General features: G+C 47.2%; 2 protein-coding genes across 13 annotated transcripts in view; one reads left to right on the plus strand and one right to left on the minus strand.

Annotated features, from left to right (window-relative positions):
• Positions 1-1,599: 1,599 nt before the first annotated feature.
• LOC126997713 (mannan endo-1,4-beta-mannosidase-like) lies at positions 1,600-5,621 on the minus strand. Its single transcript, XM_050858955.1, has 9 exons — positions 5,455-5,621; positions 4,968-5,127; positions 4,463-4,704; positions 4,241-4,318; positions 3,741-3,829; positions 3,453-3,532; positions 3,056-3,213; positions 2,698-2,820; positions 1,600-2,412 (listed from the first exon to the last, which is right to left on the minus strand). The coding sequence occupies exons 1-9, from the start codon at positions 5,527-5,529 to the stop codon at positions 2,287-2,289; spliced, it is 1,131 nt and encodes a 376-aa protein (XP_050714912.1). The 5' UTR covers positions 5,530-5,621; the 3' UTR covers positions 1,600-2,286.
• Positions 5,622-7,717: 2,096 nt separating this feature from the next.
• Positions 7,718-12,395, plus strand: part of LOC126997715 (protein bark beetle-like) — a 53,986-nt gene continuing 49,308 nt past the window's right edge. For all 12 annotated transcript variants that reach the window (XR_007752299.1, XR_007752300.1, XM_050858957.1 and 9 more), the window contains exon 1: positions 7,718-8,057. Coding sequence is in view for 10 of the 12 variants with exons in the window: in XM_050858957.1 (XP_050714914.1) it covers positions 7,809-8,057 (249 nt within the window). In the remaining 2 variants the exon portion in view is untranslated. The remainder of the gene's footprint in view (positions 8,058-12,395) is intronic.

The following is a 12,395-nucleotide window of genomic DNA, read 5'->3' on the forward strand; positions in this document are numbered from 1 at the left end:
AGGGAGTGTTAAACACAAACGGCGGTAAGCTTCGCTCGTCTCATCTCAAGAAATTTGGGAGCCCTCAACTCTCATCGTCACCAATTCCTTGAAACCTCTTGACCTTGTTTACCTTGTCACGTGACTTTATGTGTGCCTGAGTGCACATTTCAGCCTCTACGACCCTCCAGAGGCTTTTTTCCGCGTCCTGAAAACAAAGTACACTTCGCCTGCCTGTAAAGTCTCGTGGGAACGTTCGCTCACCTCGTCCGGCTCGTGGAGACGATCCTGGCACGCGACCCTCACACTAACCACCGTCTCTGCTGTGTGTTTCAGGCGTATTTCATGTCATAGGGAACCCTGGCATAGCTGTGAAAGCCTAAGTACGTGTGAGGTAAAATGGGAGACCGTAACAGGCCGTGGTGATGACTGAGTAAGCCCTGAGGAGGCACGAGACAGCCACGAGAGGCCGCCGCCGCCAGCTGAAGTCTTTCCCTCGTGTTGAACTTTGCCTCAATCTACACTGCGAGACCTTTCCAGGGGTCGCAGTGTTGCATGGTGAAGGGCAGGCCAACAGATTTCTTCCCTCTCCCACACCTGCCCCTGCTTTAGCCTCTCCTTGTGTCCATTGTGCCTACGTAGACCTGACACATGTATGTACGGCTGTTACTGTGCCTCCCCAGCCCACAACACGGCGGCCCCAACCCCGTCATGCTGCCTTTACTTCATCGTGTGCTGCCTGAAAATACCGCGAGACTGTCACACCCACACCCGTGAGCGGGACACCCTCACACCCGTGAGCGGGACACACCGTCACCCTCACACCCGTGGGCGGGACACAGCCCCGACTGTCACCCACACAGTCATCCGTGGTCGGGACACAGACCCGACTGTCACCCACACAGTCACCCGTGGTCGGAACAGACTGTCACCTCACACGCGTTGGCGGGACACACTTCTTCTTGTGTGATTTCCCCCTTACGGAGGAACGGGCCTTTGTCGCCGTGGGCGGGAAACAACCCCGACTGTCACCCACACACCCGTGGGCGGGATACACTGTCACCTCACACCCGTGGGCGGGACACAGCCCGACTGTCGCCCACACACCCGTGGGCGGGACCCAGAGATCGACTATAATGAGTATTCGGTTACTCAGTGCTCATGCCGGGAGGGTACTTGCTCGCGATTGCGAGTCCAGCTCGTGATCAGGCCGTGGTGAATTACACACACACACACACACACACACACACACACACACACACACACACACACACTATCCCAGGAGGTGCACGTGACATCAGCCTGCGGAATGGCAGGGGTAGCTGCCATCACACTCTGTGATGCCAACGAAATAAATATTGGTGGAGACGTATCTAAAACACACACACACACACACACACACACACACACACACACACACACACACACACACACACACACACACACACACACACACACACACACACACACACACACACACACACACACACACACACACACACACACACACACACACACACACCTGGAAGAAGCAAGAGAAAGAAGCAAAGGAAGGGTTTCACATTCACCATGCACTAAACGTCCTTGATGGAAATATTGGATAAAGGAAATAAAAGTCAATTATATCACGAAAATTTTATCTTGTTTTAACATCTGCTGCCTTACACTGCCATTACAACTTAAATGTAAAGATGGGGGCAGTATATCTCTGTAACCCTGACTGCCTGAGAGACATATGGAAGGGGGCAGTATATCTCTGTAACCCTGACTGCCTGAGAGACATATGGAAGGGGGCAGTATATCTCTGTAACCCTGACTGCCTGAGAGACATATGGAAGGGGGCAGTATATCTCTGTAACCCTGACTGCCTGAGAGACATATGGAAGGGGGCAGTATATCTCTGTAACCCTGACTGCCTGAGAGACATATGGAAGGGGGCAGTATATCTCTGTAACCCTGACTGCCTGAGAGACATACGGAAGAGGCTCAGAGTTATTATTTACCATATTAATATGCGCCAGAGATACACTTTTTCTTAACTTACTGGTCTTCAACAATAGTTTGGCTAATTTGTCCTTTTTTTGTATTTTCAAGGCGTGGCTAATTGGTTTTATTGATCATTTTACATCACTTTGTACGACAGAGTTTGTAATATGTATGTAGACTTAACTGTGAAAACCCAACACTAACTGGAGTTGAAAAGCCAAAAAAGCTACTAAGTTAATGAATGTGCTAGGGTGACGTTGCTGGCTTCTGGGTACAGGGCTCACAGCTTCCAATGGCGGTGTACAGTGGGCCTTGAGACCACTAACCCACCACGAAGTCAACCGTGCCGTGGTCCGTGCGGCCTGACAGAGTGGACAGGTATTGTTGCTGAGTCTCTCGCGTGTCGGAGCAATCCCCGGTAGCCGTGTAGTGCCAGCTCCAGCCTCCCTGCACAGATAAACAAATATAAATGGAGGGTGGAAGAACCTAAGTGCCTTAAATATACCGGCGCCCGAGGGAGAGTATTTCATTGCTATCACGTCGCATACTCGCGTTGTAGCCGTGCTCGTAGGCGTCATCAAAGGACTTAGAGCCGATTTCACAGTCCAACACAGTGTCTTCGTAACAGCCCGAACCAAACACTTCCCTTCATTACTTTAACCCTGAAATCTCTCAAACACACTCCTCGAGGCTCTAGGAGTCTAGCACGTCACTACCACGCCGTATACTCACGCTGTAGCCGTGCTCGTAAGCGTAGGTGTAGAGGTCACCCAGGGTGTCGCCCGGCTCAGCGCAGACAGACGCATATTCACCGATCACGATAGGCTTGTCCAGGAGGTAGTCCCCGGCGTTGACCTACGGGAGAGGGGAAGGCTGTAGGGATGTAGGGTAGGCTGAAGGAATGAAAAGAGATGGACGAGAACGAGGAGGAATAGGAGGAAGAGGAAACAGTATTAGCTGAAGGGAAGGACGAAGAGGAGGAGGAGGAAGATGGTGCGTATATATATAACTGTGGCGTGGTGAGAAGGAGGAAGAGAATGGTGAAGTCCCGAGACGTATATATTCCTACAAACCCATGGGCGTAACTCACGGTGAAGGGCGCGTTGGGACTCCACGTGTCGCCCCAGGCATAGGCGTGCATCTGATAAAAGTCGAGCACGGAGTTGGAGGTTCCGGACGCCAAGGTGAGGCAATGGTCGGAGTAGTGGTTGCGGGTGTTGTAGAAAGCGTCACTCTGCGGGAACTGACCTGCGAGGGAGAGAGACCATGGAAGGAGAAGGAGGAGGGAGAGGTAGAGATTCACATATAATAATAATAATGGTAATAATAACAATCGGTATATAGTGGTTGTAGGTGTTTTATAGAAGGCGTCACTCTGAGGGATATGACCTGCATGTGATACTAGATAATTCGATGTGTGTGTGTGTGTGTGTGTGTGTGTGTGTGTGTGTGTGTGTGTGTGCGTGTGTGTGTGTGTGTGTACTTACCCCAGGAGCCCAGAGTAATAAGAGTTTCTGGGTCAATGGCGCGGACAGCTGCGTTTTGACGGCCGATGAAGCGAAGGTATCTAAGAGGAGAGAAGGAAGAGAGAGAGAGAGGGGGGGGGGGGCGTTAACCTCTTGGACAGTGTTTAGCGGACTTTTTTCTCTCATTATTACTTTTTTTTTGCCGTTGAGCTGCTTCATTTTCTGTAACAACAACAACAGCAACAAAATCTATGGAGTAATTGTTGGACAGCCTATAACAGTTTCTTCTCTCTCCCTCGCGGGGTTTACCTCTCCATGGGGATGGCCTTGCCCGTCCAGCCTGCCCCGCTCGTGCCAATCGTCTCCGTGTCATAGCAAGGCTCACTGTTGCTCTCCACCTGCAGGCCGAGAGGTAGGCGGAATATATTACATGGAACACGGGGAACTAAATAACAACTTAAGACAGGTAATGGAAATGTTTTATGCCAGCATGCAGGATAAGCCCCCTACTATACCATGGGCCATATTGTAAAAAAACATTTCGCCCCCCAAGCACTCACATTTGACAAGGCTTTCGTAGGAGTTCGGGATTTATACAGGGGTAACTTTTTAGTGTGTGTGTGTGTGTGTGTGTGTGTGTGTGTGTGTGTGTGTGTGTGTGTGTGTGTGTGTGTGCTCAGACCAACCAATCGCGAGTCTACCACGTAATCAGACCATGGTGAATGACTTTTCCCTCTCCCCCCACCCACCCCACACACACACACACACCACCTCACCCACACCCACCACCACCACGCGAACATACACACCAAGATGGATCCCTCGGGCTCGTTGACAGCTTCGAAGGCTCCCAGGGCAGGGTGACCCTTGATCGTGTTCATCAGGCTCTGCAAGGGAGTGGAACACGTTAGGGAAAGGCATTGAAGACGAAGAGCTTTGCCAGTACCCTTCCCTCATACATTAAGCGTACTAATTGGCAGGAATGGTGCATGCACGCGTACGAACTAGCTAACATACTGACAGTAACTCACATTGAGGCAGTTTGCGATGTAGGAATCCAGCTTGGAGTCGTCCCAGATCAGGTCAATGGCAAACTGGTTGGTGATGTAGGCTCCGTTCCACATGGCCAGCGTTACCAGAATGTCGTTTTCCTGAGCGACGTCCAGGAAGCGACGAATGTCACTCTCAAACTGGCCCGTGTTGTCGCAGGCGGTCACGTAGCCATTGCTGTCAAAGGCGGGCGTGCTGTAGCCCTCCACGTGCACCCAGACGCCTGGCGAAGGAGAGGGACAGGGGGCGGTTAGTCTGTGTATGTCTGTCTCGTCTGTATGTATGTCTGTGTCTGTCTGTCTGTCTCTGGGTGTCTGTCTCTCAGTCTCGACCGCCACTTCCTTCAATTTATCATTCAAAGTCCCTGTGACCAGTGCATTTTGATATAGTTTCATTTAGTTCAAGGGCAGACCGCTTAATAGGAACCATACCTAAGGTCTGTGTACTCTGAAGCAATCTTTGTAACTTTTTGTAAATCCAACTTACGGACAGAGTTGCCGCCAGAGGCCCCGATCTCCTGCAGCCAATTCTCCAGCGTTGTTGAATAGCCGCCGTTGCCAAAGTCGTTGCCGTAGTTGAGCCAGGCGTAGTTGGCCCCGATAAGGAACACTTTCTCCCCGTTATACGTTAGGTCCGTGCCAGACACCTGCAGGGAGGGAGAGGAAGGGACGAGACGAGTTGGGAGGCGTGCGAAACAGGACCCATTGGGAAAGCATCTGTCTCTTGAGCATAAGTTATTTCATAGCCCTCCGCAGTGCGTACAGATACCTTTCCCAGCATTCTCCAACAATAACAATTAGTCTATCTGTCCCTAAGTTATAGGTAATAGCCCATTACATTATATACAAAGGCATTCCCCAACGTCCTCCAACAATCATTCGTCCACCTTCCACTCGACACAAATACATTTCCTCGCCATTTACAGGGATGACCCCAAGCTGCCTTTACCTGATGCATTAACAAGCATACTCACGTCCAGTCTGGCGGCGGCGGAGCACCCAGCAAGGGCCGCCAGCAGCAGCAAGAGGGCGGGGGCGCGGGCGAACATTTCGTAGAGGCGGCGAAGGTCTCGTTGGACTGCCTGCCGTGGGTTCTGGCGGCGGCTTATATTATCGCCTCACCGTCCTGCTGCCTGCTGTCACCTGGGTACAAGGTTTAATCAGTCAGTCAAGCCGACCACAACGCCTTATAGATTTTTTTCCTCAAAGTTCAGCATATAACCGCTCCAATTTGAAGTTTGCCGATAAAAACTTGATAGTTAGAGAAAAAAAGACGTTGAAAAGTGCATTAAACAACTGTTGTATACCGAAGACCGCGTGAAAAAAGCAACGTGTGGACCTTTACCTGGACAGGGACGTGAGAACAAACTTGGTTTAAAGATGTCTGCTGTTTCCCGCGCCTTATCAGTTTTGTTATTTGTTTTGAAGGTGAACCACTGCTGAGTCACCGTGTACATGACTAATTTGTTGATATATATATATATATATATATATATATATATATATATATATATATATATATATATATATATATATATATATATATATATATATATATATATATATATATATATATATATATATATATATATATATATATATATATATATATATATATATATATATATATATATATATATATATATATATATATATATATATATATATATATATATATATATATATATATATATATATATATATATATATATATATATATATATATATATATATATATATATATATATATATATATATATATATATATATATAGATATATAACTCTGTCGTAGAAAGGGATGTAAAATGGTTAACAAAACTAGTTAGCCACGCCTTATAGAAGGAAAATCAGCCAAACTATTGTTGAAGACCAATATATTACAAAAAAGTGTGTCTCTGGCGCAAATAAATATGGTCAGCGATTCTCTGGAGCCTCTTTTAAGTCACCTGATTTTAAAACAAGATAAAATTTCACAATTTTATTGACTTTTTTCATCCAAAATTTCTATACGAGTAAGAATCAAAGACGTTTAGTGCATGGTGCATGTGAAAGCCTTCCGTTCCCTTTCTCTTTTGCTTTTTCCAGGTGTGTTTGTGTGTGTGTGTGTGTGTGTGTGTGTGTGTGTAAAAGTCACCACGGTCTGATCACGTGTTGGACTCGTAATCGCTCGCCAGGAGGTACCCTCCCGACATAAGCAAGTGCTTTATGTGTGTGTGTGTGTGTGTGTGTGTGTGTGTGTGTAATTCACCACGGTCTGATCACGTGTTGGACTCGTAATCGCTCGCCAGGAGGTACCCTCCCGACATGAGCAAGTGCTTGATGTGTGTGTGTGTGTGTGTGTGTGTGTGTGTGTGTGTGTGTGTGTAATTCACCACGGTCTGATCACGTGTTGGACTCGTAATCGCTCGCCAGGAGGTACCCTCCCGACATGAGCAAGTGCTGTATGTGTGTGTGTGTGTGTGTGTGTGTGTGTGTGTGTGTGTGTGTGTGAGCTTTCTTTTCCATTCTCTCCTTTTCCTTTTCCTTTCCTTCTATTTCTCTTCCTTTTCTTTCTCTTCTTCCTTCCCTTTCCTTTCTCTCCTCTTTCCTTCCCTTCCCTTCCTTTCTTTCCTCTTTCCTTCCCTTCCTTTCTCTTCTCTTCCCTTTCCTTCCTTTCTCTCTCCTCTTCAGTCTTCTCTGTAGCCTTGGGAAATACTCTTAATGGGAGCCCGATACGTTTAAGAGTACGAATAGCCGGTCACTTGTCTTTTCGTTTACTGTTTAGGGATTATCGTGAGAGTTTTACCCGACTTCTGGGCCATGAACCGGAAAAACACCCATGAAAATCCGATCAATCTTCTCCGTTGCCTTGGGAAATACTCGCAATGGGAGTCCGAGACGTTTAAAAGTACGGGCTAGTGTGTTTAAATAGCGTCATATGTCTTGTGTACGGAGAGCTCCTCGCTGGGCTTGGTAACACTGGCTGACAGGTAAACAGTGTCGCCAAGGTTCTGAGAGGGCAGATTCAGTCGCTCTTTAAATTTCAAGTCGCTAATCCACTAAATATTTACGTTTTCCGATGCAATAGCGACATATAGGCGCTTTATAGATGCATTATTTCGATAGAAGTTCGCTTATTATCTTTACGATATGGATTAAAGTTGGTTTTGTGTGGGAGTGTTTCCATGGAGAGGCTCTAGATGGCGTTGGCAACACTGGCGCCTAGGGCAGGTAAACAGCCAGCCATGAACCAGCGCCAGGCAGTGTAGAGTAAGGCGTGACGATGGGAGGGTGTTGACGGCGGCCGTTCTTCGTGTGTGCTGGGCGTTTGCAGTGGTTGTGACAGTGATGAGACGTGCGGTGATGTGGTGGGTGTGGCTATGTGCCGTGACCGTGCTCCTGGCGAGGGGGGCGGCGGCGTGCAGGCTCGGGGGCAGGATCTCTGGGAGGATGGAGTGCGGGGTGGCAGGCTCCCCGTACACCGTGACGCAGGACGTGGAGGTGTCCCGCGGGGCTTCCCTCGTCTTCAGACCCGGAGTGACCGTCATGTTCGACCCCGGGGTGGGCATGACCGTGAGAGGAACGCTGGAGGCTGAGGTAAGCGTCTATATAGGATCAGTACTTTCAGACGCTTCTCAATCAGCTATTTCCAAAGGCCAAAAAGGAGATCAATGCGTTCCTTTAGGTTCACGGTACAGAAGAAGGGTCACAGTACCACCAGGGTCATTAAACTACTGGAAATTCTTAAAAATCTCACGAAAGTCTTTCCAATAGTGTATGATTGCGCGCCAAGATGTTGTTGAGAGTCTTAGTAGGCGGTGACGGGCCCAGGTGAAGGAGGGCTTACCTGCGCCCACCTGCTGGAATGTGGTAATTTAAACCTGCCGCGGCCTTTGTTTTTCTTGTAGTAAGTGTTTCCTTTCTTCTCCTTCCTTGTTTTCTTTTGGTCTTGCTCTCCTCCACCTCTGGAATACGAGTTTTATTTTGTTTATTTCTTTATCTATCTGCCGCTGCCTTTGTTATGTTTTCTTGTAGTCATTTTCTTCGCTTTCCACCTCCTTTCTTCCTCCCAGCTCGTCCTTCTCCCTTCCTTTTATTTGCTCAGCCTTTCTCGTCAACTAGAGCTCTATGTTATTCCTCCTTGCAGTCCGTTATTGTCTTTGATCCATTATTTTCGTTTGTGGTTAATTTTTCCTCTCTTTTGTTTCCTTACGTCAGGTTGTTGTTCCTTGTTTTCTCCCTGTACCGTCCTTCCTTGCATCGCTTCCTGGGACGTTGGCTACCTTGGTCCAGTCGGGAATTTAAACAGAGTCGAGGAAGGGAGGGAAGCGGATGGGGGTGCATGAGATGGGATGTCTCTTTACCTAATAAGTATTTTCTCTGTATTCTCCCTTCACCGTCCTTTCCCTTCCTCGCTTCCTGTGACGTTAACTACCTCGGGAATTTAAACACAGTCGAGGGAGGGAGGAAGGGATGGGGGTGGGAAGAAGGGAGAGAAGGGATGGAAATGGGGTGTAAATCTATACTCCTCTGTGTTCTCCCTACCCTTTCCTTGCTCCCTGGGACGTTAGCTACCTCGGAAATTTAAACACAGTCGAGGGAGGATGGGATGGGGGTGTGATGGGATATCTCTTTACGTGTTCTCCCTCTCCTATCGTTCCCCTTCCTCGCTTCCTGGGACGTTAACTACCCCGGGAATTTAAACACAGTCGAAGGAGGGATGGGAGGAAGGGAGGAGTGGGATGGGATGGGGCGAGTCGTATTCTCAAGCCAGCAGCCACTCCCACCAACGCCCACGCACACATGTTCCTCCTCCTCCTCCTACCTTCGTTCCTTCCTTCCTCGTCAGCACCTTAAGCAATTGTTTCCTGTGCCTGTGTGATTGTGTATATGTAGTTCACCGAGGTCTTGATCACGCACTGGACTCGCCATCGCCAGCAAGTAGACTACCGATTAGATGAAGCTTGCCATAGTCGGTCTCTGGGTACTGGTGTTATAGTAAGATGACTTAACCCTCCCTCGTGTGTATATGCAATCCACCACGGTCTTGATCACGCACAGGACTCGTCACCGCCGGCAAGTACTTCCCTACCGACTAGATCATGTTCCTTATAGTCAATCTCTCGGTACTGGTGATATAGTATGATGATGTCCATGTTACGAGTTATGAATCAAGCTGTGTGTCTCTAGATGATCCCGAATGCTCCTGGCTATACTATAGACTCCAGAATCTTACCTAAAACTGATGTCTAACTTATTGGGCGATAGTTAGAAGTAGTGTGAAGCAGAAGTACGTAGGATTAGTCAGTCACCCAGTTAGTCAGTCAGTCAGTCACCCAGCCAGCCATTCAGTCAGTTACTCAGCCCACCAGTCTGTCAGTCACATAGCCAGTCAGTCAGCCAGCCAGCCAATCCTTCACCCAATCAGTCAGTCAGTCAGTCAGTTAATCGAAGCTGAACAGTATTGGCTTTTGATAGATCTTATAGCTATTGATCAACGCACGGCCATGATGCTGCGTGTGTGACTGGCCATTATAGACGCCAGCATCTTGCCTACAACTGATGTCTAACTTATTGGGCGATAGTTAGAAGGAGTGTGAAGTAAAAAAGGAGTAGAAGAAGTTTGTCTGAAGGGTTGTAATGCTGGTAAGGTTACGTAGATGAAAGAGAATGAATGAGATGGGTTTTGCATATGACCATTTGAAGGTGAAAACGAAGGTCAAGCAAGTGGATACAGGATTGCTACAAGGTTACAGGTACAGTTAAAAGATAAGAAAGAAGGAAGAAGGAGGAGGTGGATGACGAAGGCAAAACAAAGAAAATGATATAGAAGCGAAGACAAGGGCGAGAAGGGTTTTGAATTTGACCATTACTTGAGTGTGTGAAGCTACGTGCATGTGTATAAGTATAAATAGCTTTTCATTCTCTCTCTCTCTCTCTCTCTCTCTCTCTCTCTCTCTCTCTCTCTCTCTCTCTCTCTCTCCACTTTTGTTTATTATTTATATCAATGACTTAGATACAGGAATTAGTAGTGATGTCAGTAAGTTTGCAGATGATACCAAGATCGGTAGAGTAATTGAGTCGGATCAGGACACTAGTATTCTCCAGGATGAACTAAACAGATTATATGACGGGGCGGATAAATGGCAGATGGAGTTCAATGTAGGGGAGTGCAGTATTCTGAGTGTAGGTAGGACACAACTATTGCTTAAATGACACTCTCATAAGCAGGTCTGGGTGCGAGAGAGATTTAGGGGTCTTAGTGAGCTCTGATCTCCGTCCAAGGGCACAATGCATTCAAGCTAGAAATCGAGCAAATAGGGTACTGGGATTTATTTCAAGGAGCGTAAGCAACAGAAGCGCCGAAGTCTTCCTTAAACTATATTTAGCATTAGACCTCATCTTGACTATGCGGTTCAGTTCTGGTCACCTAACTATAGAATGGATATCAAAATGTTGGAATCGGTGCAGAGGAGGATGACTAAGATGATTCAGGGGTTGAGAAACTTGCCATACGAGGAAAGACTCAAACAGTTAAACTTGCATTCACTAGAAAGGCGAAGGGTGCGTGGAGACATGATCGAGGTTTATAAATGGATGAAGGGCTTTAATAAGGGGGATATTCATAAGGTTTTGATGGTAAGAGAACCGGGTAGGACACGAAGCAATGGGTTTAAACTGGATAAATTCAGATTCAACAAGGACATAAAAATTGGTTTACTAACAGGGTTGTGGATGAGTGGAATAAGCTTAGCAGTCATGTGGTGAGTGTCAATACAATTGTCACATTAAGAAATAGATTAGATAAATTCATGGACAGCGATATTAGGTGGGGTTAGATACACGGGAGCTTAGGTTCAAAGGAGCTGCCTCGTACGGCCTAACGGCCTCTTGCAGACTCCAACGTTCTTATGTTCTCTCACTCTCTCTGCCTGATCTGACTTTTCTACGATTCCTGGGTTGTCACTTTCTCTCTCCACACACACACACACACACACACACACATTGCACCTCATCGCAGTCGGGGCATCGGCTCAGGAATATTTATATCCGTTCGAAGGTCAGGTGTCGTTGTAAGCAGAGAGAGAGAGAGAGAGAGAGAGAGAGAGAGAGAGAGAGAGAGAGAGAGAGTCGGGAGAGGGGGGGAGATAGTCAGTTAGTAACCCAGTCAGTCAGTCAGTCAGCCAGCCAGTCAGCCAGCCATTCAGTCAGTTAGGTATTCAGCCCACCAGCCAGTCCGTCACTCAGCCAGCCAGCCAGTTAGTCATTCAGTCAGTCAGCCAGCCATTCAGTTAGTCAATCAGTCAATCAGCCAGCCATTCAGTCAGTCACTCAGTCCACCAGTCAGTCAGCCAGCCAGCCAATCCGTCACCCAATCAGTCAGTCACTCAGCCACCCAGTCAGTCAGTCAGTTAATCAAAGGGAAGATGAACAGGATTGGCTTTTGATAGATCTTATAGCTATTGATCAATGCACGGCCATGATGCTGCGTGTGTGTGTGTGTGTGTGTGTGTTTTCTTCTTCTACTTCTTCGTGTGCTTTTTTCCTTCTTTTTCTTCTCCTTCTCTTCCTCCTCCTCCTCCTCCTTCTTCTTCTTGTTGTTGTTATTATTATTATTATTAGAGAGAGAGAGAGAGAGAGAGAGAGAGAGAGAGATGCTGCACCTTGCGAGAGAGAGAAAGATCATTCCCTATTATTTATGGTTTGGAAAAGGTCGAGAGAGAGAGAGAGAGATGACGCATAGGACTTGAGAGAGCGAGAGCGAATTCTTCTTCTTCTTATTATTATTATCATTATTATTATTATTATTATTATTATTATTATTATTATTATTATTATTATTTGTGACGTTATAAAAAGCATTCCTCTCTCTCTCTCTCTCTCTCTCTCTCTCTCTCTCTCTTCTTGCTTTACTCTTTCCTTTCCTTCCCACGT

The sequence above is a fragment of the Eriocheir sinensis genome, chromosome 12 (assembly GCF_024679095.1).
Source record: "Eriocheir sinensis breed Jianghai 21 chromosome 12, ASM2467909v1, whole genome shotgun sequence".
NCBI lineage: Eukaryota > Metazoa > Arthropoda > Malacostraca > Decapoda > Varunidae > Eriocheir > Eriocheir sinensis.

Excerpts from the sequence above, each read along its gene's own strand:
- LOC126997713 (XM_050858955.1), bottom strand. The coding sequence starts at position 5,529 with ATGTTCGCCCGCGCCCCCGCCCTCTTGCTGCTGCTGGCGGCCCTTGCT. Across the intron at positions 4,705-4,967 it reads CTCTGGCGGCAACTCTGTCC|GCGTCTGGGTGCACGTGGAG; the intron begins GTAAGTTGGATT and ends CTCCTTCGCCAG. Across the intron at positions 3,830-4,240 it reads AGCCCGAGGGATCCATCTTG|GTGGAGAGCAACAGTGAGCC; the intron begins GTGTGTATGTTC and ends CTCGGCCTGCAG.